Source organism: Eurytemora carolleeae, unplaced genomic scaffold (genome assembly GCF_000591075.1).
Source record: "Eurytemora carolleeae unplaced genomic scaffold, Eaff_2.0 scaffold874, whole genome shotgun sequence".
Lineage (NCBI taxonomy): Eukaryota > Metazoa > Arthropoda > Copepoda > Calanoida > Temoridae > Eurytemora > Eurytemora carolleeae.
In genome coordinates, this window is record NW_019396766.1 from 20702 (window position 1) to 47211 (window position 26510).

At 32.3% G+C, this 26510-nt stretch overlaps 2 protein-coding genes across 8 annotated transcripts in view; one reads left to right on the forward strand and one right to left on the reverse strand.

Moving 5' to 3' along the window:
- The window catches only part of LOC111708416 (protein diaphanous), a 48026-nt gene that overhangs the window by 3695 nt on the left and 17821 nt on the right, over positions 1-26510 (forward strand). For 2 of the 6 annotated variants that reach the window (XM_023481779.1, XM_023481777.1), the window contains exon 2: positions 25997-26152. In XM_023481779.1, the coding sequence (XP_023337547.1) occupies positions 25997-26152 (156 nt within the window). Of the gene's footprint in view, positions 1-7811; positions 7906-12502; positions 12582-12748; positions 12833-24359; positions 24453-25414; positions 25507-25996; positions 26153-26510 lie in introns of those variants that run through there. The other 4 variants (XM_023481776.1, XM_023481778.1, XM_023481780.1 and 1 more) reach the window with 4 other exon arrangements.
- On the reverse strand, positions 191-5273 carry LOC111708417 (nuclear elongation and deformation protein 1-like). Of its 2 annotated transcripts, XM_023481782.1 has the most exons (9): positions 4799-5271; positions 4376-4436; positions 4011-4082; positions 2415-2465; positions 1981-2018; positions 1489-1557; positions 1171-1289; positions 717-823; positions 242-323 (listed from the first exon to the last, which is right to left on the reverse strand). In XM_023481782.1, exons 1-9 carry the CDS (start codon positions 4878-4880, stop codon positions 257-259), a joined length of 666 nt encoding a protein of 221 aa, XP_023337550.1. In that variant the 5' UTR covers positions 4881-5271; the 3' UTR covers positions 242-256. The 2 variants fall into 2 exon arrangements, with proteins under 2 accessions (XP_023337551.1, XP_023337550.1); XM_023481783.1 differs by lacking the exon at positions 2415-2465 and having other exon boundaries at positions 191-323; positions 4799-5273.

The following is a 26510-nucleotide window of genomic DNA, read 5'->3' on the forward strand; positions in this document are numbered from 1 at the left end:
TCATTCTGTAGCATTTCAAACAGATATTCTAGTCTCAGCATCTTGACTAATTGATCTATACATATAAATTCTGTAGCATTTCAAACAGATATTCTTTAATCTCAGCATCTTGACTAATTGATCTATAAATATAAATTCAGTAGCATTTCAAACAGATATTCTTTAGTCTCAGCATCTTGACTAATAGATCTATAAATATAAATTCTGTAGCATTTCAAACAGATATTCTTTAATCTCAGCATCTTTACTAATTGATCTATAAATATAAATTCTGTAGCATTTCAAACAGATATTCTTTAGTCTCAGCATCTTGACTAATTGATCTATAAATATAAATTCTGGTTAAAAAATATAAGAACAAGAATTTACATAATTTTTCTATTTTTCTAGGCTCATAAAGGTAGCTTTTAGGATAATCCAAATTGGACTGAAAATGAATTATTTTAAACAAATGACCATTAGAAATTTGTTTAAAATTTCTTCTTTTATTTTAATGCCAGCTTCACAGCCTTGCCTGGGAACTAGATTTTTTCAAAGTCCAACCACTAAACATAGCAATTTTAAGCCAAGTTAAAAATATTCCCGTGGTTCATCAAACGAACCAATTAAATTATGAACAGGGATTATTAATCTCTCTCTATATATATATACAATACAATAAAACTTCAAAACATGTTTTGAATAATTATTTTCTTATATATATACTATATAGATACCTAGATGTGAGGTATATGACATGGTATCCTTGTTCCTTTATTCTTGAAAACAGTTCAACTACTGCTGGATGCTCAGCAGTCAGTCCAAAATGAGGCATTACATGTCCCTTATCAACAAATCAATGTGTTAATGGATTGTGTACACTGTACAGTGTGCATTGTTTTATGTACATACAGTATAGTGTTAAGGATACAGGGGTCCACGCACTAATGAACCCCAGTCCATCATCAATTCACACTTCTTCTTTTCTTCGAAAATCATATGTTGAATATTGTTAACCAGGTTAAAAATCACGTTTTTTGAATAAAAAATGTTTTTATATCCTTTTTTTTAGTTTTGAGATCTTCTCGCCCCAATTTAAACTTCTTTTGCTCAATACATGTTTTAGTTGGTCTATTGGTTTATCATATGCAATTATATCATAATTTGTGAACAATTATTTAAAATTCTTACTTTAATATCACTCTGTGTAATGGTTCCATCTATGTCTGTGAACACGATTTTATCATTTTCCTCATATAAGAACACATTGAAAGGAATTACAACACCAAGTTGAGGAGCAACAAACTTTCCTGAAATTTTTAGAAAATCAGATTTGCCTTTTTTAACGAGTCAATGGATTTTCTTGGAGATTAGTAAGAGATGAGACATGCAATAGACTTCACATATCTGCATGAAAAATTATATTGATAATTGAAAGAACGAAAGTGAAATTGGAAAGAGACGGGGGGGGGGGGAGGGATTTTTAGGAAATCAACAAGTTAGGCTTACCTTTATTTAATCCAGGTTTTAAGTTCAGTTCCTCTAGATGGTGGCTGGTCATATATTTGTCACTAGAACCTGATCATGAACAAATATATTTTGCCATGATAAATACAGGGTGTCCCACATCAAATTAGACCGCGTCAATGGGTCTAAATTACGATTTTGGGGACAAATCAGAAAATTTAAGAAGAATGAATCATTTAAAAAAATTTAATAAGGCTAATAGAAAATTTTGTTGACAGAAAATGCTAGATTTTTCGCGTATTATGTGCGTATTTTGGCGTTAAAAATTGTTGATAATCTAATATGATATGGGACGCTCTGTATGTTCGGTTACATTGTAATCTTGACGTTGGCATGAAAATCGGGCTATCTGATAGTAATGTTTATCCTTGTTTATACTAACTATATAAACAGCTTTGTACCAATTTAAAAATATTTCTCTGGATTAAAAATACTTCTGAAATACTAGAAAAAAATAATGTATAAAAGAATTGCCTTTAAATGCTGCGTATCCCGAATCCTGTATTTCCATTCTAAAAATATTTCTCATAGAAAAGTAAAAGGTTTTTAACAATTACTTAACAATTTCAATCACTATCTATATCTTTGCAACCTGATGATATTTCAAAGATTGACTGTTTGATCTTTATTAGAATTCATAGTTAGAATTTGGTAAAATTAAAAGTCTATGAAATTAGGTCACAAAGTTTAGAAAATTAGCAAAATTTAAGTCTAAGAAATTAGGTTACAAAGTTTAGAAAATTAGCAAAATTAAAAGTCTACGAAATTTGTTTACAAAGCTAAGGTTAGAAAACTAGAGTTTGAGACTATTGTTCATTTCATTTAAAAATGATATTTAGAAAAAATAATATTTGTATATTTTTGTGACATTTTTCTTTCCTGAATATATTTTTTAAATTTGCTATTACCTCTGCCTTGCTGGTACATTGTTTACAAAAATATACACTTCTTTCCCCTCCCTAGCAAATACAATTTCAAAAATATGATCGGTATAATAGAGTATGAGATTATTTTGTCGGCTGTACATGTATACAATATACGTGTACATTGTTCAATTTACATCAGTTTTTTTACTAAGTTGTTATTAAAAGATTATAATTAAACTAACACTACTAACACACCCTTCCTAACTTTCTCCATCTTGAAATGTCTAATATAATTTCCTAAATATATCTTTTAAAAAAGGAAATATCTTTTTTCTCTCCAAAAACTACTTGAGAACTTAGAATATTTCCGGCTTCACCTTTACTGAAAAAGTATAAGGGGTGGGGCATACGTCGTATTACTCTCCGGAAAATTTAAACAGTGGTTAAACATAACTTAGCATTGTCTAGGACGCTGATATTTTGTATGGGAACTCACTAATATGCAATTTCAAATAGATCGGAGAAAATGTGTGTGCGCGCGCGAGCGCTTTTTGTTAAAAAATACGATTTTTTCACGTTTTCACATGCTTTACACCGCTTAATGAAATTGAAATTGCATCAGAATTCGATTAAACAAGAAATTTCTGAAAAGTGTGCGCCCTAGAGCCTCAAGTCCCCCCGCGCGCGCGCGATTAAGAAAAAATATAAATAAATATATTTTAATTAAAGTTGGGCCTAGTTCAAAACAACAGTAGCGTGCGATATATCAAACTACAGGAAAATTGGGACACGGTATTCATTTCCGAGGTCAAAATTGACTTTGAAGCATTCTGACCTGCGCACTAGTAGCCAGATGTCACATTATGGGTCATCTTACTATAAGTTTTACATGCCGTATATCAAATTATATTTAATTGGGCACGAGGATTCCATTTCTTGGGTTAAAAAATCATTTGATCACTGATAGGCGCGCTAGTAGCCTACCGTTACACTATGGGACATCTTACAACAGATTTTGCATGTTGTATGTCGATTTATAGGTAATTGGGCATGAGGATTCCAATTATTTACCAGTGTTTAAATTTTCTGGAGAGAAATACGACATATGCCCCCCCCCCTTTTTAAATGAACACAATTACATAAAGCAAAGACTAAAATAATAAACATCTTAAAAAAGTTATTCTCTTCATACTTGTTGCAAATTACTATGTCTGATGTGTATAGGTTTAAAACATATGACAGTTATTTTAATAATAATTAAAACTAATTCCTAACAATTATTGATGTCATGTCTTTCATTTACACAATTCAGCCCGCGTAAAATAAGTGTTCACTATGGATTATAGACCCATGGTCAAGTTTTTAAGACAACGGCGCAACACAAAACGTTGGAGTACATGACTTTTAATCGATCTTGAGCAAAACAAAATAATAGGAAGACCTTAATAATAAACTGGAAATAGATTTGTTGATATATTGTTTTATTTGTATGCGTGAGCTTGTGCCCACACCCCTTAACAAAAATAAATTATTAAAGTTTAAAAAAAAAAACATGTAAAAAAGTTCTGTTACAAACGATTCGCATTTCGGAGAAGTATTACTTTTAAAAAAGGGTTTTAATGATCTTTAGATACTAACCTAGAAATAAGTAGAGAATGAAGCTTTCCAAATTTAACATCCCATCTAGTAGACACAAACCCACCATCACTCCTAGAAGATCAAGGGGTATACATTACCATACATTTCGGAGATTTCAGGGGGGGGGGTGATATTAGGAATTCAAGCGTTCCTTCCTCTTCAACATTTTTTACTTGTTGCTTTTCGAAAAAAAATCATTTAAAGGAATCTACAATCTTCTTTCTACGTAATAAGGAATAAAATAAGTTTGGAAAGGGGATGGTGGAGTTGGCACATTTGATGTAGGGGGGGGGGGNCTCCACCATCCCTTTTAAAACATTTTTATTTGAATTATAATCTATAAAAGTGTTGAAATAAAGTTAAACCTGTGAACAACAATTATGTCGTTAGCACCATTTCTCAATGCTTCCTCTCCCACTGCCAAGCCTGTTAATAAATATATCGGAATGACAATGCACATATGTTTGTTTATACAGAGGTAACTGATCCAGTGTCCACTTTAATGTATTTTCTGTTGGGCGTCCTGTAGTATGTCCATTTTATTAATTATGATTATACATTTTTATAAATGCGCACTTTGTTCTGTGCAAGTGTGAGGAAATAAAAAATAGATAAAAAGGGATTTTCAAAAAGGGCCTAAAATTTTGTACAGTTTTGTGCTTTTTATTGCTTATTGTTGAAAACTAGTGGCGTATATATACTGTAGTGTGTATTGCAAACAACTTTTTAACGATTTTATTTCACATTGATTCTTATACAAAAATTCAATTTATAGTTAAATTCAATACCTGTCAATATGAAGATGAAGAAAATTGTAAAAAACATTTTAAATTTTGTGTAGGTATCACATTGGAACTTTAACAGGGACATATCGGGGAAGCCCTCTTTTAAATTCAATTAATCTGTTAAAAAGAACTATTAATATATTTCAAAGTTCACTAAACTCAATATATTTTATTCTTTTCTCTTTATTGTCTAGATAGTTTACACCTCGAGTTTTACAGTGAAAATATGAATTAAGCTGGCCGGCAGCCAGAACTTTAACAATTATACAAGGAGATTAATCTAACACAGAGATAATACGACGACCTTCCTTATTAAATAATGTCAGCAGATACAGTATACAAAACATTGAACAAACACTAATGAACAAACAAAATTGTCCATATTTTACATGAGGAAGTGCAGGATTAAAGTGTTACTAGGCTTTTAGGGCGCTTAGCGCCCATCTTCTATTTAAATTGTGAACATGTTCTTTTTGTTCACATTTAAAAACAAAGAAGAAAATTTTTTTGCGGATTTTAAAAAAAAATTCGCGGATTTTGAAGAATTTAAATTTTCTTAAAAAATTTAAAACCTTTAAAACACATTTTTTTAAAATTTTTAACCTTCCCTGTGGTCACGTGATGTCCCACAAAAAATTTGGGCCCGATCGGTTCAGCCGTTTTGACGTTTATTGGATGCAAACAAACAAACAAACTCCCAGACAAGCCATTTATATATAGAAGAATCAGTTTTACTTCACAAATAATATACAACTATTTCTTATACAGTGATAACCATAAAACTTTGAAATAGGAAGAAGACTTTTAGAATCAAGTTATATCTTTAAAAAGTTTAATGAGCTCATGAGGCACAGCAATTGTCATTTCGCGAAATTAATGATTTTATAAGTCTCTAGTAAAAATATTTGCATTTTCTAAAATACACAAAAGCATTGCTATAATGTCGTCTTCTTCTTCCACTGTTTTCTAGTTATCACAGGACAATTTTATATATCAGAAAGAAGAGGTTTATTTTGAAGAAATCGATTAGTCGAAACCCTGATGATTTAACATTGGGCATGATCGGAATTAATAATTTTAAGTAACGATTTAAGAATAAATTAATAAATAATCTCATAATTTTATTGTCATTTTAGGTAAGTGAATTCTCAACTCAATTCTAATAAATAAATAATAGTTACTTTGTCAACTTTATGATCTGCTCTAAAGATCGAGTAATTGAAATATTGACATTTTAATTTATGGATTCATCATTTGATTGATGGTGATGTTAATCTAATTATATGTCGATTACTTGATCTCTCTTATTTTTTTGACCTCTTAATCTCTTGATCTTTCGATCTTTTGATCTCTAGATTTCTTGACAGTTATTTCTAATGTTAAATATTAATCTTATGAATTCAAATTATATCTAGATTACATTGATTATGAAATTAATAATCTCTTGATCTTTGATCTCTCTTTCTTCTGATCTCTTAATCTGAATTGATTGATCCTGCACAGGGTTTTTCTTGTAATTCTTTACACTTTTATAAATTGATCAGAATCTGCTTTCAATCTATTGATCCTAGGCAACAAGAAATATGTATGATCCCTGATCCTTTGATCAGTATTCTTCTGTTAACTTCCTTGTGCCTAAACTGTCACCATGTAATAGTTTAATAAGAACAAAACCTTGCAGAGAGAATAAAGGAATTTGCGTGAAGAAATATGGTTTGGTTCAATTTAAAATATATATAAGTAATCTCCAGTGTTATTACTTAATCCTTCCTCTTTCTTGTCTCTGATCTCATTGCTTTTCTTCCCGTCCCCTATTTTACTCTTTTCTTTCCCTCTCATTCAACACTTTTCTTCCCCCTTCCCCTATCAACTCTTTTCTTCCCCTCTCACTTTACACTTTTCATCCCACTCCCCCTCTCATCCCTGTTCTTCCCTTCTCACTCAACACTTTCCCCCCTCTCAATTCGTAACTTCCCTTCTCTCAACTGTTTTCTCCCCTTCCCCTTCATCTCAACTGTTTTCTCCCCCTTCATCTCAACTGTTTTCTCCCCCTCCCCTACATCTCAACTGTTTTCTCCCCCTCCCCATCTTAACTGTTTTCTATTCTCTCCCCCTCTTCTATTTACTTCTTTTCCACAAGTTCAAATCGATTTTACTTATATCAATTCACCCATTTCTTCTCCTTTATTACTTCCTGATGTTGATACTTGGAAGAGGAGCAGAATATGCAAAATCCCTGCTAAAATATTGCAAAACTTTTGATGTATGAGGCTTCTCTTTGTTTCCTGTTTTTGCGCAGGTTTTTGCTTACAGCTTTACTATGATTATGTTTAAGTGTGTGCGTGCGGTAATAGTATTTCTTAGATTTTTGAGTTTTTGTATCTTCCTGTGTTTGTGTTTTGATCCAAGTAAGTTTTATGATTAAAGAATATTTGGCCTAAATAATGTGAAAAAACTGGCAACCAATCTAACCTTGACAAATCTAAAATATCTACTTACTCCTGCATACATATCATCATTAAAATCATATAATATATATATAATATACATACAATATACATACATACATACATACATACTTCTAGACTGGAAAGAACTTCAAAAAGTTTTCACTGTTTCTGATCTCAATACTTTCCGATGGTTCCCTGTAGGCCCCCTAGGTAGGTTTGTCAGTTGGTCCAATGGATTCAGATAATTCATAGATACGATTCACACAAATATGTTGATCCAATGGGCAAAAAATTACATTTAAAAACTTTTTTTCTAACCAGTATACAGGAACAAAGATTTAAAAACAAATATTGATTCGTTTTATCAACGATTAAAGGGAAAAGTCTCTAAAAATTGTAAAAGCAATTAGAATCCGCATACCGCATGCAGTTTTTTTGGATCCGCATCCGAAATAAAGCACTAAAATTATGTAATAATGCTATAAATAGTTTTGATAAAATTATATGATATACAAATACACATATATCCTAATGAATTCAGTTGTATATTGTGTTTACAAGTGTTTAGATATTTAGCATACAATGCAAATTTAATCAACTGTATTTCCCAATTTATTTGAAATGGCTGCAATCTGTTTACCTAAAAGAAAGGAAAGAAAGGTAAAGTATGCATATTACATAAAATGAATAAACCAAAGTTCAATTGTTCTTATCAATCATCTGAATGTTTTCAATATTGGTTAATATTGTAGAAACGATGAATACAAAAGTATACTGTTCACTTATAAACAATATTTATATTGTAACTCATAACCTAAGATTATGTGTTTAAATGTGTTATTGTTGATAATCGTTGCAATTTGTTGGAATTGTGGTTTCAATTATTTTCATTTATTCATTTATCATTCGATCTGAGATATCCTTCTCTACACCTACCTTCTCTACACCTACCTTCTCTATACCCACCTTCTCTATACCTACCTACCTTCTCTACACCTACCGTCTCCATACCTACCTTCTCTATACCTACCTTCTCCATACCTACCTTCTCTACACCTACCTTCTCTACATCTACTTTCTCTACACCAACCCTCTCTACACCCACCTTCTCTGCACCTACCTTCTCTTTACCTACTTTCTCAAGTTCTCTACATAAACCTACCTTCTTTTTCCCTTCCTTTTCTACACCCACCTTCTCTACACCTACCTTCTCTACACCTATCTTCTTTACACCTACCTTCTTTACATAAACCTACCTTCTCTTTACCTACCTTTTTTTTCCCTTCCTTTTCTACACTCACCTTCTCTACACCTACCTTCTCTACACCTATCTTCTTTACACCTACCTTCTTTACATAAACCTACCTTCTCTTTACCTACCTTCTTTTTCCCTTCCTTTTCTACACCCACCTTCTCTACACCTACCTTCTCTACACCTATCTTCTTTTACACATACCTTCTTTACATAAACCTACCTTCTCTTAACTTACCTTCTCTTTGCCTACCTTCTTTTTCCCTTCCTTTTCTACACCTACCTTCTCTACACCTACCTTCTTTACATAAACCTACCTTCTCTACACCTACCTTCTCTACATAAACCTACCTTCTCTACACCTACCTACTCTACAGTCTACATAAACCTTCTCTACACCATCCTTATTTCTTATTCCTATGCCTGTTTGTTGTTATGTATACTTCCTGTATGCATGATATTGTTTGTTTGTTTGCTTATGAATAAATCTATATTGAATGATCCAGCTAATGAAGAGCCCCCTGCAGTTATCTGTACATATATTAGTATTTGGCAGGATAAAGAGATAGTAAATATAGGTATATTTAATACTAAGGTTTTATTATATGAATTGGGCAGCAAATTCACAGATGTATGTACTATATAAGGGGGGGGGAGACTAAACAAATTTTCTGATAAATTTTGCTTTAGCTAACATTCTTTATTATGATTATAAGATTAAAGCAAGAACAGTACATATATCTCAATGAATTGTGTAATATTATAAAAGGGCTTCAATTGCTCGGAATAATGGAATATTATTTATATTCTGACTTGAACATGAACACAATGCTTTTATCTTTCTAATCTGTTTATCATCATTTTCAACAACTTTATATTGCAGAGTGCACACCTGTTAGTCTTTATACGTTGACAGTTTTGGTATTTTAAATCCATTTATATTAGTATACAAACTGCTGATTTTACACATAGTTGAAATGTAAATGAAAGTTCCTTTTGGTAATTCGTAGAACACGATTTTAAGTAGGAACGTAGTTAAATCAACCTTAGATATTGGGATTTAAAATGCCACCAAACATGAATAGAAACTTTAAAATGGACTAGATAGTTAAGTTCTATCTGTTTGAGCTAGTTATTTTCTTCTTGTAGGGAGTTAAACTTAATCCAATTCTACCAATTCTTTAGCCCATCTCTATAAGCTATAAAGCTATATATTCAAAGCTTAAGTGCAAATAATTCAAAAATTACCAACTTGAAGAATTTTTGCAGTAGACAGAATATCTTGAACTAATTTTCCCTTGTAAGAATATTGATCTATTTATCATTCGTCCAAACTTTTATTTAATCAATTTTGATTTTAATTACCTAAATTAGAAGATATAACAAATGAACAGCAACCTTTAAAATATAACTAAATGTGCATCATTTAGTAAAATATGACTTAATGTACAGAAACCTGTAAGATTTATCTAAATATATAGCAACCTATACGATATATCTAAATGTACAGTAACCTGTAAGACATGACTAAATGTACAGCAACCTGTAAGATATAAATAAATGTACAGCAACTTGTAGATATAACGTAATGTACAGCAACCTGTAAGATATAACTAAATGTACAGCGACCTGTAAGATATATCTAAGTGTACTGCAGCCTGTAAGATGAATCTAAATTTACAGCAACTTGCAAGATATAACTAAATGTACAGCAACCTGTAAGATAAAACTAAATGTACAGCAAGTTGTAAAATAAATCTAAATCTTAAGTGTACAGTAACCTGTAAGATATATCTAAAGTGTACAGTAACCTATATAAACTGTTAGATCTGTGACCGGGTTGAAAGGAAATGGAAAGGAAGTACTGAGTGCACTGTAATTATTTCTTGTGTAATCAAGGTTCAAGAGAATTCCCTTCATACACTAAACTACATCTAAGCAAACAAAGCAAAAGCGGAAAAAAACCAAAATCATCTAAATCAAATCAACTGATCATTAAACCAACTGATCAAAATCAAACCAACTGATTCTTATCAAACCAACCGATCAAAATCAAACCAACTGATCCTAATCAAACCGACTGATTCTTATCAAACCAACTGATCCTAATCAAACCAACTGATCTAAATCAAACCAACTGATCTAAATCAAATCAACTGATCCTAATCAAACCATCTGATTCTAATCAAACCAACTGATTCTAATCAAAACAACAGATCTAAATCAAACCAACTGAGACCGAATTTAAAGAAATAAAAAATGGTTGGATCAGCTGGAATTTTTCAAAGTTGCTTCGAGATTTGAGCGGGCGCTCAATTGGAACCGGTTATTGGCCTCTGATCAAAATCTTATCAGCTGATCCTTATCAAATCAAAACGGATCAAAATCAACCTTACTGATCCTAATCAAATTAACAGATCTTTCAAATCAACTGACCCAAATTAAACCAACTGACCCAAATCTAACCACTTGTTCCTAATGTAATCAACTGATGCTAATGCAATCAACCGATTCAAATCTAACCACCTGTTCCTAATGTAATCAACTGATGCTAATGCAATCAACCGATCCAAATCTAACCACCTGTTCCTAATGTAATCAACTGATGCTAATGCAATCAACCGATCCAAATCTAACCACCTGTTCCTAATGTAATCAACTGATGCTAATCGATCCGAATCAAAGCAACCCGCCTAAACTAAATCAACCGTAAAAAATTGAAACTAAGAAACCTATGAAAGGTTTAGTAAACAAAATAAAACTAAACCAGTAAACTAACGCTTATCTTAAAAATGACAATTTAATTCTATGCCGACATTATTTCACGAGAATCATCCAAACCTTACTGAATTGATCCTATATAATTCAACTAAACCTCATGTACATAAATAGAATCAAGGCAATTGCCAATTTAACCAATTGAGACAAATTCAATCCGAAAATTGGAATAAAATTGGTATTGTCTGTCAACACCTTATATCTATCTCAGCACTATATAATATGTATAATCTATATAATAAAGCTCTTCGCTCATATATATTTATATGTTAGCTATAGCTAACCAAACGGCTGGACCTAATGGGCTGAAATTTTTTTTTATGGTCCTTAAATGTACCGGGAGTAACGGGCTAAAAAAATCTATGTTTTTTTTTCTAAATCTATACTTTTAAATTTCGATTAAAAAAATTTTAAAAATAGTTATGACAACCCTTATTTTTATAAGATTATATCTTATTCAAGCTTAAGGATATTTGCCTCTGAAGTTTTACTCTGTGAACTCAGTTCTATAAAATTGATAGCATTTAGCTGAACAATTATGTATATTTTCCCTACTCTATTTTTTTCATTCTTTCCCCAGCATGAGAATATGTTGGTCTGAACTCTGAAATGTGCATCAATGACACCCTTGTCATAAAGAAAAGACTCGAACTCTCTATCCACCTAACTATCTGTCAAGTTTAGACCTGGTAGCGTCCCAGAACATTATTGGCGGAGTTGCGTCAGTTTACGCTCAATCCTCCGGGAAATAAGCACAGTTGACGCTCGCAAATATTGCGTCAAAGATCAAAATTCTGGTTTTATCAATTGGTACACATCTCCTTCCCAACCCTAACATGAAGAATTGTTTTAATCTTTACATCTTTTATAGATGACGCAAAAACATTTTAGTGACGCTTTAAAATGCGTATCTCAAGTTTTACTTACATCGGTTTGACAGACTTAGCAGTGATTTAAAGTGAAAAAATGCGTATTATCTGAAAGTGAAACCATAAATTTGAGGTGTAAAGAGTAATAAACGCAACTACTGTAAACAATTATAAGTGGGCGGGGGGGATTAACGAGTTAATTATCTGAATTTTTTACTCCTAGTCTTAAAAAGATAATTTCATTTGTTAAACTTCTTAAACAATAAAAGGTACGTAAATGGTGCTATTTCAAAAGTTTTTTTGCAATGTTTTTGAAAGGGGATTTTATTTGGTGGTTAAATGATTATTAACTAATTACGCCCTTAGTTGGAATTAAAATGCACTCCGCAATGCATTCTCCCAAAATGACAATGAATCTTCAAAACATCAGTAATAAGGAAAACTACTGTTCTTTTTTCATCAACATTTTTTGTCCATTTTTGGTAAAATTTGTGATTTTTCTAAGAAAACTTTAAATTGGAAAGGAAAAAGCATGTGGAAATATCTGATATCATTCTTTTAATTTGAAAATAAATTAAAGATGAAAAAAGTTTCTGATTTAAAGTTTGGTGGAAGTTTGCCGTCCATGAATAAGATATCTGGCAAGCAGTTGCATATTGCAGATAGGCTGCATGTTGTCAGCATTAAGGTAATTTTCATCCGCAATGTTAAGGTTTTTTTTGTAAATATTGATAAATTAATTTTTGAAGGAGTTTTGTTATTTTCCCCGACATTTCTTATTATAGACTTTGTAATTTAGTAATACCGCTATTTTTAAACAGAATTCATTTAACAACTTAAAGAAAAATAACAGTTTATTTGGAATTTCAATTACTCGTCTCTGTCCGAAAAATCATAATTTTAATAACATCTCATAGTTTTATATATGATTGATCTATATGTGTTCCCTAGTATGAGGGTAACCAGTTGTAAATAATTTTATTTCCCGTATCAATTTGTCTTATTATCTATTTGTGTTGCTAAAGTTCTGTTAAATTAATAAATTAATTATATAAAATGTCAAGGTTGGGTTTACTCTATTTACAAACAATGAGACGATTAAAACTCATCTGTTATCATTTAATTGAGCCTTACACAATACTAGATAAAAGAATTAATGTAGAGTAATACTCAGGGTTTACAACTACATACATAGGACTATAAAAGAGGGGGGGGGGTGATTTTCTCGGGATTTTTTTATCCCAATCATTTCATCAACAATCGATATTTATTGCTTTTTAAGAAAAGACTTAAAAACAATCTTTCTTATCATGCTTTTTTTATGAAAAACATTGAAAAAAATAATTATGTGTGCAAGATATTTTTTATACAAAATCAATATATCCTCAATTTACAGGAACTGAGCTTATAGTCCATACAAAGTATATTTTAGATGAGAGAAATTTGACATATTTTTTCCAGTGTACATTTTGGACTTGGTGAATACTGCACACAACCCCTTAAATGCATTGTAGAAGTTGGAAATATTGCTCACAATCCCTTTAAAACATAATTTGGACGCTGGAAATATTGTACTGAATCCCTTTAACCCTATCTCTGCTGGGGTACTTGAAAACCAGGATATGCTGAGGGGGGGGGGGTCAATTTGACCCCTCTTAATCCCATGTTTAATGTCCAAATATGACAAATGATACATCATTAGATAGCTCTTGTGCTCTACTTTTAGAATCTGCAAAAATATTTGCAAATTTGCAAAAATTGAATTTTTTATCGCAAAATCCAGGTTGTATAGTAAAAATGTTTGCAAAAAAATTTGTCCAAAAAATGAAAAATTATACATTTTTTGAAAAGCCCTTGACCATGCCATTTCAAATATGCAAAAAATTTAGCAAAATTTTTAATAACCTGATTTTTAATCAATAAAAACTTGTGCAATTCGTTTCCTTATGTCAAAGGTTTTCCAAAAAGCTAAATTTTATCAAAATCTGAAAAGTGGAAGTGGGTCAAAACAAAGATTTAGTTTGTTACAGGAAAAAGCAGTCATTCAGGCAGTGTGCCTGAGGACTCAGGCAGTTAGTATTAAAGCCCGGTTTTAGGCCTAAAGTGAGGACTTTGGGTATGTTAGAAAAGTCAGAAAATTTCAACAGCCTCAGACCAATACTGTTTGAGTTATGGAAAAAAAACTACAGGGGGGTCAAATTGACCCCCCCCCCCCAGCAGGAATTAAGAAGTTATTTAGACGTTGGAAATATTGGACATTCCCTTTAAGAAGTTATTCAGACGTTGGAAATATTGGACTTAATCCCTTAGTTTTAGATGTGAAAAATAGTGCACAGAGTCCCTTTAAGACATATTTGTGGGAAACTAATTTAAAATCTCTTCCTTCTCTAAATTGCAAAGTACAGGGTGACCCTGAATCCTAATATTTTTACAATCTTTAATCTTTGTTATTTATTTATTATTATTTGTTATAAAATGTTATGAAATAAATGAGATATTTTCCAAAATAATTAAATGATTTAACCTTTTCTCTTGTTTTTATCCTGGATAAGTAATTTTATACAGTCATTTGGCAGATTCTTGAGCAAAAATAGTTGCGTTGGATGAAGCATGCAAATTATTATGCGATATTGTTAATCACACCAATGACAAGTTGGCGTGCATGCATGTTGCACATTTTTTATCGTCCCTGAATTAGGAATTATGATAAATGATGTTGCAAATACTTGTGATGTAGAGGTTTAGTAAAAATTTTAACCTTGCCATGACGTCCATATGTATCTATATAATCTATATACGTACAGTGGTCAGTGATTTTATCAATACAATGAAGACGACTTAAAATATTGTTCTGAGTGTAACGGGTTCAGATATATGCTAACTTGCCGCCCATTTGCATAAATAGTTCCATGGTTTGCAAATTTGAATTTGCGGAACCGATGAATTGACACAGTTCTAAACTTTAACTGCAGTGCACTCAAATCTAGAGCTTCCTTGTTCATCGATAGATTAAATCTCAAATTTATAAAAAGAAAAAACTGGAATCTTTTCAAATCTTAATTTACTTTTTTTTGGTTACCATCCTGTATGAAAAAGAAAAAAACAGGGGTGCTCTATTGTTTGTATACCATCATGCATCCCGTATCTTCCTTTATCTTTCTGTCATTTTTAACAGGCGGTTTTAGTAAGTTTAGCTTATCAGTTGTAATACATAATATAAAAATCACTGAACTTCGTGAATGAAAACACTCTTATCTGTTTTTGAATTACAGCTGATCCAAGATAAATCAAGTAGTTAACTATACACTAGATATATATATCAGTACAGTGCATTACTACAACTGTACAGCACAACCATAAGATGTTTGAATGCATCAGATGAGACGAAAGAATAATAGTACAAGAAAACAGATACTCGAGAAACCAAAATATGGCATGAATGGTGTATTAAACGGATCCGTATCAAAGGGCATAATATTAACCAATAACAGCAAGAATAACTTTTTTACTCTTAAAACCCAAATGTACATTGTTGAAAAAAGAGAGAGTATAACAATTTCCTGATCTGTGAATGGTTCATCAAGTTTTTAGCATAAAAATAAGCGAAAAAAGAAGAAAAATTGTTGAAAAAATTCAGTAAATATTTGAGAAATGTTCATGACCTGGATCCGGATCCGCATCAAAATTAAATGGATCCTAAGCACTGGCAGTGTTACAGTTTTTTTAGTGACGTAAACGGTTGAATACAATAAAGATTCAGTTTTTTACTAGAAAATCGGATTTACAGCACAAGAATTAGTTTTACATTACTCGAATCAGTTATACAAAACAAGAATCAGTTTTACATTACAAGAATCGGTTTTATAAGATGAATTAGTTATACATTACAGAAATTAGTTTTACCTTGCAAGAATTAGTTTTTTATTGCAAGACTCAGTTGTACAAAACTAACAAAAATCTGTTTTTACATTATAAGAATTCGAAGCAACTCTTATATTTAACGTCTAAATTGTCTTTTTTATCGCTAAAAAGGAAATCCTCGAAAGTGTTTGTAAAAATCTGCAAAGGGTCGGATATTTTACGAGTGTTGAGAGTACATCACACTGTTAAAAATATCTCACGGAAAAGCAGTTAGTAAACCAATTCTGTATCAGTCTATGTATCTGTCTACTATATATGTATAATGATTCAAGAAAATCCACCACTTCCCTGCGTATTGGTTTCTTTATGTGTAGTTTGCGTCAAATGTACGATATATAACAACTGTTACTGCGACAGGAACCAGAATACGCAGATTCCAATAAACTTCCAAAAGTTTAATACCAAAAATTTACCAAAATGGATTTTGATAATTTGAAACCTCAACCTTCTATTTATCTCGTTTATAGTTAGGCCATTAAATCAATTAAAGTAGGTAACAAGGGATAGTTGGGGTTAATTAGGATAATCATTGATATTTATATAGCAGAGACCTATACAGTATACACAATACAAGTCCACACTGGGGTTTATAATTTTAAGTATGTGCTTTAGAATCTTAATTTATATAAATAAAAATAAATATCTTGATAAACTTGTAAAATGAGAAAGAGGAGGAGGGGAGGAGTATGGTGTGACCTTTTTAACCCCCTAACCTCCTACGGGAATGTAATGTTGCAACATTGAGCCGAAAAATATAGTTTAACAAATATACAAGCTTCATCCTCCAAGTTTGCCTGGTATGACTGGAGAATGCAGATTTAAATCACGGAATTGTAGTTTCTCTCTTCAGAGCATTTCCTGTAGTTTTTATGTTCAAGAAACCAGGATTATTGTAAATTGCGGCCGCCGATTCCCTGATTCGGTTGATACACAATACAGTGGGGCTCATGTAACTATGGAATGGAATAGTAAGACGACTGTAAAACTCAAGAACTTGTTTTAAAAGCAACATAAAACCCACCAATTGTGAAGTCTAAACGTATTAATAGATTTTCAGCTTCTGACAACATTAAATACACATAATGTCGTTTTTCTATTTCACAGTTAATAGAGTTGACGAACAAATTTAATAAATAGCGACCCGTACTATGCAGACTAAGTTGAACCGGCGCACAAGAGAAATGGTTTAACTAAGTCTTCGTAGTTCAAATACTGCTCACTATTCATCAATTATGGTCCCTAGTGTAATTTCCAAAGAGAATAGAATTTATATATTAGAGGGGAATTTAAAGAATCTCTCGGTATGAATTTTTTCAGTCCCTTTCAGCGTGAAAGGGAGTTCAAATTGTACAAATCATGTAAATGTTCACAAATTATATACAGTAGAGTACATTAATACAGTATGTTCCCTAGACTATCTATTTCAATTTCGAATTTTTTAAAACTGTTAAATAAACTTTTTAATGAATTTGGTGAATAAATGACATCATTTGATTTATAGTTAGAACGGAAAATCATCGTTTGTAAAATGAAAGGCATAGAGTCTATGTGAAATGATCATTGGTCAATTATTGAAACCAGCCTATTTCATAATTTGTTTTTTTTTAATATTAATTTTAGATTTTCTATAAAATGATGTTCCAGGGTCCAAAAGGTTACACCTGCAGTATGGAAACAGTACAACAAAATGGCCGTTTTACACTTTTTTCTAGTAAATTCCCCTCTAATATATATTCTATTCTCTATGGTAATTTCCGTGGTTTTTAACCCGCGGCCTTCCCTCCTCTTGTTTGTTAACACCTTCCTTTCTTAAATTACTTCCCATTAGTTTGGCAAAAACAGCAAATATTGACGGCCAAAGTTTTTGGTCTCCTTTCGTCATTTTGGACCCAACAATAATTTAATTTAGATTAGTTTAAAGTTTAAAGTTTAAAGTATTAATATATTATCCACTTTGTACTGTATGTTGTGTCCTGTTTCTCATGCATTGTGTAGTGTGTACTGTGTTCTATATATTAATATTTTGCTCTGTCTTCTGCACAAATGGTGAATTGTGCACTTCATAACTTGTACTGTTTATTGTGTACTGTATATTTTGTACTGTTTATCATGGATTGTATAGTGTGTTCTGCATATTTTATACTGTGTGCACTTTATATTGTGTACTGTGTTCTAACTATGATGAGCCATGTACTGTATATTATGTAATGTGTACTTCATTTTGTATTTTTGTTGGATTGTGAGCCACTACTCATAAATACTGGCGTCGGAGAGATACGTTTGTGGGCTACACACACACTTACGCTTTTTATTGTTAACTCTTTTTAGGTCAACTTGACGCATTTCTTGCGTCGTCGATCCTGAGATTTGAACTCTTTTTCACTTAACTATTTCTCGGTTCTTAGACAACATATCTTTTCAGTCTTGGCATAGCCTGTACTACGCTTAACACAATAGATATTTACAATTGTCGTTAATCATTGTACATGTGTTGTAAGTAATTCTTGTCGAAGCAATACTGATGTGTTATACTGTAAGTGAGATCTTATTCCCAGATCTTAGGAAACTATTTTAAATCTGGGGGCGGTGAATTATTTTTCTGAATTTGAAAATGTTTGTGCCTCCCAATTTTGAACCTTTTTCTTTTTTTCAATTTCAGGTGTGGGTGCCCCCCCCCCACCCCTAAGTTGCGCCTGCTGCGTGTGGCTTACCCTTGCTTCAGATTTCTCATTTTTTGCCAACACTGCCTTTAACTGATACAAGAAAAATGCTAAATTTGGAGAACAGGCGGTTTTAGTAAGTTTAGCTTATCAGTTGTAATACATAATATAAAAATCACTGAACTTCGTGAATGAAAACACTCTTATCTGTTTTTGAAGCAACCCCCCCCCCCCCTTACCCCCTTAATGCACTAGATAAACCAGTTTTCTGGTATTTTGACAGCTTACCGCATTGATTTGACCATTTCACGGTTTCTTCTTCTAATCTTATACTTCTTATTTTACCGCTTTCTTTCGGGGGGGGGGGGGGGCATTTTTTTTTTACCTTTTTTTTCACAACTTTATCACAAAACAATATTTTTATTTTTCCAATAAAATTAAATTACCTAAGTTTTTGGAGATGTAATTTTTTCATCAAAGTATGTAATTTTTGTATTTTGATTAATAAAGAAGATTTACCCCTTGCAATGATCAGCTGACTTGAATCATGCATTTCCAGGCTGTAAGCCGACAATTTCTTCTTTCTACCTGCAATATACTTCAGTTATACTTAACTGCCTTACTAAACCCGTGTGTATCTGTTAGTATATTGTTCTACTGTGTAATGTGTGTATTTGTCTGATGTGTGTGTGTGTGTGTGAATTGATTGATGTACATATGCTTGTATAATTAGAATTACTAATAGGGTGATCCATATTTTTGCAGATGACGATATAATTACTTATAATTATTAGTTAATTGTTATATATATATATTGCGGGTTTGCTAAAACTGAACGTATCCATATATATAGTTGTAATCTTTGTTTGTCTGATAGTTTTTTTTTGTATGTTTGTTCGTCTGATCATAACTCAGGATCCCCTGGACCGATTTGCCCCAATTTTTGATTGGGAACTCGGGAGACCCACGGGAATGTTCTAGCTTGGTTTTGAGATTCTAAGTTGAGTAGGTCGACTTTAATAGCGAAAATTTAGTTTCCCGGTAAAATCGTTCAAATGCTGGTAAACGGCGGGAGTAACTTTTAGTAACCTTGGCAGCGCTGGTTCCCAGGCTAGTTTATCTATAGAATTGTCTTAGGTAGTTCAGTGCTTTAGTTCAGTGCTTTTTTAAATCTTAGATATCTTGTATAAAAATTGATATTTTATTATTTAACAGGCAACCTATGTATCAAGTAGTTCTTTAGTTATTTTGTTATTTTTTGCTCGAGTTTTTAACTCTATAGCGTAAGGTCACTTTTTGTTGCATACCTACAATTACACTGATAATGACAATGAGGGGAGGGGGCTGGTAGAAAGATATTTGCGTGAATATGTTTTGAATATTTTTTACTCTACATATTGTTGACGATACATAACTTTGAAATACAGATGTAATTAAATAGTAATTAAACATTCACCCTTCATCATAAATAATACAGATATAGTAGTGTTCTTTTTCAATATCCATGACAGTATTCAACGCATCTTTGATATTTCAAATATTAAGGTTTTGATTGGTATAGAAATGCGTATTGTGTATATATATTGCAGTTTTTGTATCAATCTCTGCATATTGCGTCAAATCTATGTCTTTTCAAGGAAGACAGACTGACAGTTATCGCTCTATACTACTTAATAAACAGAAATGCTTTTGTGCAAATATCTTTAGATGGAAATTATATCTTTGTACCCTAGCAGTCGATGCATCCTTGAATCTGCATATATCCATGTATTACATCCCTTTCATGTAATGTATATCCGTGTATCCTTGCATTTTTTATTTGTTTTGTTCTTGTATTCTGTTATATATATATTATTATCTTGTTAAAACATCTAAGCACCATTGTATCCTTGTATCTTCGTATTATTATATCGTTGTATTTTTACGAACTTATGTGTTCTAGTAAATAAATAAATAAAAATCATCAACCTTCATTCCGTATCTTGGTATCCAAATGTATATGTATGACTATGTATTCATGTATCGTAGTATCTCTGTATCTATTCATCCTTAATGTTTCTGTATATATAATTGTGATGGATCCCAGTATCCCTGTATCCATGTATCTATTTCTGTCCGTGTATCGAGTATCTCTGCATTTATACATGTATATCTGCATGTAATTTCTGAACCCCTTTATCTCTGTATCTTTGCATCCCTGTATCTCTGGATTTCTTTATCACTGCATTTCTGTATCCCTGTATCTATGTATCCCTGTATATATGTATCCCTGTATCTTTAAATTTCTGTATCCCTGATTCTCTGTATCCCTGTATCCCTGAATCTCTGTATCTCTGTATCCCTGTATCTCTGTATCACTGTATCCCTATATCTCTGTATCCCTGTATATCTGTTTCCCTGTATCCTTTATCTCTGTATAACTGTATCCTGTATTTCTGTATCCATGCATCTATGTATCCCTGAATCTCTCTGTATTTCGGTTTCTCTGTATCGCTGTTTCGCTGTATCGCTGTATCTCTGTATTTCTTTATCTCTGTGTCTCTGTATTTCTGTATCTCTGTATCCCTGTACTCCTGCATATCTGTATCCTTGTATCCTTGTATCTATGTATCCCTGCATCTCTGTATTTCTGTATCCTGGTATCTCTGTATCCCTGTATCTCTCTATCCCTGTTTCCCTGTGTCCCTGTTTACCCTGAGATCAAGGGTTCAGGTTCAACTCCTCTTGCTCCTCTTGTCATTATCTTGGGTTAATATTTGTCAGATTATACTCAGATAAATCTTGTATATATATATAGGTATAGATCAGGTGTCACGGGGTTTATATTTCCGGGTATATGTCAATGATGGTGATGATACCTTACTTAACCCATCCTGCTTCCTCCTTTTCCAGCAATTTTTTGCATCGAGTTTATTCTCTTCAGTTATAATTGATTTTCAGTTTAACTCCCCGCCCCCCTCTCCTGTTCCTTGACCTTTAAATTATTACCCTCCACCGTGTTTTTGCGTGAACCCCCATCCACCCCCCAACCCTTTCCATAATCTCTATATTATCTATACGCTCTATACGATCTATATATAAAAAGATGTGAGGCTTCTGATGACTCTGACCTTTTTTATTGTACTCACATCCCTAACCTACTCACTCATCTTTCCAACTTTCCTTCCTTCCTTATCATTTCTCAATTAACCTTTGCATTCATTCTTTCATTCCCTTTTCTTTACCTTCCTTTGCATTCATTCTTTCATTCTCTTTTCTTTACCTTCCTTTGCATTCATTCTTTCATTCCTTTTTCTTTACCTTCCTTTGCATTCATTCTTTCATTCCCTTTTCTTTACCTCCCTTTGCATTCATTCTTTCATTCCCTTTTCTTTACCTTCCTTGTATTCATTCTTTCATTCCCTTTTCTTTACCTTCCTTTGCATTCATTCTTTCATTCACTTTTTTCTCCAATTCCCCAATTTTCTTTACCTTCCTTTGCATTTCTTTCATTCTCTTTTCTTTACCTACATTTGCAATCCTTCTTTCATTCTCTTTTCTTTACCTTCCTTTGCAATCCTTCTTTCATTCTCTTTTCTTTACCTACCTTTGGATTCTTTCTTTCATTCTCTTTTCTTTACCTACATTTGGATTCCTTCTTTCATTCTCTTTTTCTTTACCTTCCTTTGCATTTATTCTTTCATTCTCTTTTCTTTCCCTACCTTTGGATTCCTTCTTTCATTCTCTTTTCTTTACCTTCCTTTGCATTCATTCTTTCATTCTCTTTTCTTTACCTACCTTTGCATTCATTCTTTTATTCCCTTTTCTTTACCTCCCTTTGCATTCATTCTTTCATTCTCTTTTCTTTACCTTCCTTTGCATTCATTCTTTCATTCTCTTTTCTTTATCTTCCTTTGAATTCCATTTCTTATTTCCCATTTTGTTTACCTTCCAACATTCATTCTCCCATATCACATTTTCTTTACCTTCCTTTGAATTCCTTCTCAAATTCCCCATTTCTTTACCTTCATTTGCATTCCTTTTCCCATTTCCCAATTTCTTAACCTTCTTTTGCATTCCTTCTCACATTCCCAATTTTCTTACCCTCCTTTGTATTCCATTTCCAATTTCCCATTTGCTTTACCTTCCTTTGCATTCCTTCCCACATTCCCCATTTTCCTCCTGACTCTGAACATTTTTCATTCTTACTTTTTCTTGACTTTATTACTAATTTCCATACACTTACTTTTCCCTTCCTTTCTGTTTACTTGCTTTATTTTTTACCATATTTCTAAACGTTTCATTTCCTTTAACTTTTAACCTTGTATACATACATAAAATACGTTTTTAAAAGTATTTCCTTCTTCCTCCTTTATATTGTTGTTCTTTCCAAATGTTTCTTTTGACAACCATGTATGTGTCTTGACAATGACATATTTCATAATACCCCCTCCTCCTCCATACCAGACCAGTGTAATTAAAATTTCAAGTTCAAATTATTAAAACAAGGGTGAAATATGAAACCCTTGAACTCTTTGATAACTTAATATGCGTATTTACAAATTATATCCTAGATTTTTTTGGTATACTAGTTCGGGAACCCTGGAAACTAAATTTTTCCTGTGAAAGTTAACCTACTCGATTAATAACCTTAAAATCAAGCTAAGAACACTCCTGTAGGTCCCCAATCGAAATTTGAGGCAAATCAGTCAAAAGGTTCGGATCCTGAGTTATGATCGGTTACACAAACAGACAGATAGACAAACAGAGATTACTGCTATATACAATCATGTATACATAATTGTATCAAGGGCGTACACAGGGGGGGGGGGCAAGGAGGGGAGTCCCCCCTAGAACTCAGAGCCATATTAGTTTTCAAATCTGAGACTGAAGAGTATAAAAAATTAGTTTGCTTTTTTCTGCTAGTTTTGTTTGAAGGAGAGATAAAGTAGTACTTGTAATGTAATTGGACTGCATGTGTAGTGTGTACCTTTAAAGTATCCAAGAAGCCAAATGTTTTAATTTACAGTTCAAATTTTACCCTCACTAAGAAGCTCCTAGGAGGGGCAACAAACAAGAAATTGCCCTACGCGCATATTTGGCCCCCTTAGATTTATTCCTGTGTACGCCCTCGATTTATTAATAATATGAATTACTGAATATTAAATATATATGTATATTGTTGACAATATTGTCCACATACAGCCTAAAAACCAATCTATTGTTGTATTTGTTTTCTTAGATTAACAATGATGAGTTAGAAGTCATCAGTTCATCATTTTTATTTTTTATTTTGTCGTTGAATTGGTTTTCCTGGTCTTATTGTGTTATACACAGGCTTACAAACAGTCAATACTTTTCACCGTGTCATCCTTTTTGGAGGGAGGGGGTGGTAAGAAATGTGGGGGGGGTGGTAGGGTGGAAGAGGGGGGGCCGTCAGACTACCTTTAAAAAACGTAGTTTGTCCCTGAGGTTGTATGTTTACCCAAAGTAAACAAACTGATAAATGTTTACTCATTATAATCAACTAAATAGCTAACTAGTTAAATACCTACCTAAAGAGCTAACTATTTAAATACCTACCCAAATAGCTAACTAGCTAAATACCTACCTAAATAGTTAGACAGCTAAATATCTACGTAAATACCTAACTAACAAACTAACTATAAGGTATACCTTTAGACTAAAATGTATGAACAGAGTTAACGAATATTAAAAATGTCAAATCTTGGCAGAAAACATAGTTTTGTAAGTATATAAGTTTTATCTTAATTTTAGTGCATTTGTTTACTTCTAATCCCCATCACACCAATTTCTCTCCCCCCCCCCACCCCATATGAATTAAGTACCAGCTGGCTTGCAGCGTATTGTTTTGAAAACTGTAATTTGATATTTTAATACGATTCATCAATTCTACTTAGACATCGATTATCATATGATGCTAACAATTCAAACTAGGGGTTCCCCTGCTAAATTCACAACTGGGCAATTATATCTGAGAACTCAATTATGCAAAGAGCTATAGAAAACTATGGAATAAATGTCGTATTTGTTCTTTCGTTTAATAAGTTAATGTCCCGGAGGAGAATATGCACTTGTTGCATCGGACATATTTTTTCAAAAATTGTCAGAAATAGTTAAGTTGCAAAGGAATAGATTCCCACGGGAAATAGTCTGTTAAATATAACGTATATGCATCTTAAGAACTGTGGGACATTTTCTTGTCATTTTTTAAGTCTACGAAATTATATTTTTGAAAAGTTAAAAATGTTCAGACACGATCATTGTGAAATTTTTTTTAGTCAGCTTTGGTTGTTAAAAATTCTCATTCATAGAAGTCCTAATCATTATTTCAAAGAGATTTAGTGTTATAAATAAAGTATGCAATTTATTGTCGAAACGTCTAATATAATCTAAAAATTATTATTTAAACTCAAAAATAAATCACTATTTGCCGATTTCATTTGTTAAACACATTATTTTTATCATACTACTATGTATAATTGTATTCACTAATCAGCCTCGAAAGATAGTTTTGTGACTTGTAAATCTTTTACAGGGATGTTTGAATAATTTGAATATTTAGAATATTTAAAAAAAAAAGAATTAAGCGAGAAATAGGTTTGATGATTTTGATTTATTTTTTATTTCTGGGGCAACTGTCCCCTCCCCTCCCCCCCCCTCCTTGAGTTTGATGTTAGTTAGTATTAAGTATACAGTGAGTAGGAGTAGAGTGAATATTAGCCAACAACAAGCCTAAATATTTATTGTTAAAAAACATAGAATGAATATAAGTAGACAGGTACAAAGTAGAAGACTGAGGGGGGAGGTAGCATTTAGAGTCGCATTTTTCTAAGATTTTTTTTCTACATTAAACCACCATGAATCCTGGTAAAATAAATCCAACTTGAGTTGAGATTAATATTGTAGATCAATTTAAAGATTATGGACCGGGTTCAACTGATACCGATATATAGTTGAACTACGTAGACGTGGTTCAAGTAGAAGAGAAGTGGTTCAGCTTAATTTACATAGTTCAACTACATCATTCATTTTATTTGGTCCCTAAAACTCTTTTACAAAACTCTTCTTCTAACCAGTCTATCCTTAAAACTAAGTTTTATCATAAAATAAATTTTACCCACAAAAGAGTAAAATGGAATAAAATTACTTTAATAAGAATATAATAAATAGATAAACGAAAAAAAATCCAAATTTTTTCAAAGTAATAATTTTAAAAAGATAGTTAGTAAGGTATGTTTTTCCTATTGATAAATATTTGTTTTGTTCAGCTGGACAAGATGGTTGGAGGCCTGGCCGGAGGTAAAACTAAAGCTAGAGGACAACCTCCAGGAAATATACAGAGGCCAACTTCACTTAGTGATTTCAACGAGGCCGAAGAGGAGAGCTGGAGTATTGACAGGATGAGTGACAAGGATATTATGGATGTGAGATCACTTTTTTACTTTTACAATTTAAAAAAAATTATTAGATACATCATACTCAGAGCTAAGGTGTTTTTTGGCCGCTCAGCATTCTAAATTGTTTCTTTTTTTAATAAGATAAAACATGAAAGATAGGAAACATTCTTTTGTTATTGGTAACAGAGGCGGATACAGGGGGGGGGGGCGGAAGGACCTTTGCACCCCCCTGAGATTTCAGAATAGCTTCTCAATAGTACTTAAAGAAAAGAAAACCTAGTGCAAAGCAGAAAAAATTTCTTTCTTAAAAAAATGTTCGCCTGCGCTGCGTCTTTTGGTTCCTAAATCAGCATTTTTGGTTCCGAAATAAATCTATCACCCCTCT

Coding starts and splice junctions, on each gene's coding strand:
- LOC111708417 (XM_023481782.1), bottom strand. CDS start 4,880: ATGTCCCTGTTAAAGTTCCAATGTGATACCTACACAAAATTTAAAATG. Junction 1,558..1,980: donor GGGATACGCAGCATTTAAAG/GCAATTCTTTTA, acceptor GTTCATGATCAG/GTTCTAGTGACAAATATATG. Junction 324..716: donor GTCATATACCTCACATCTAG/GTATCTATATAG, acceptor TTATATTTATAG/ATCAATTAGTCAAGATGCTG.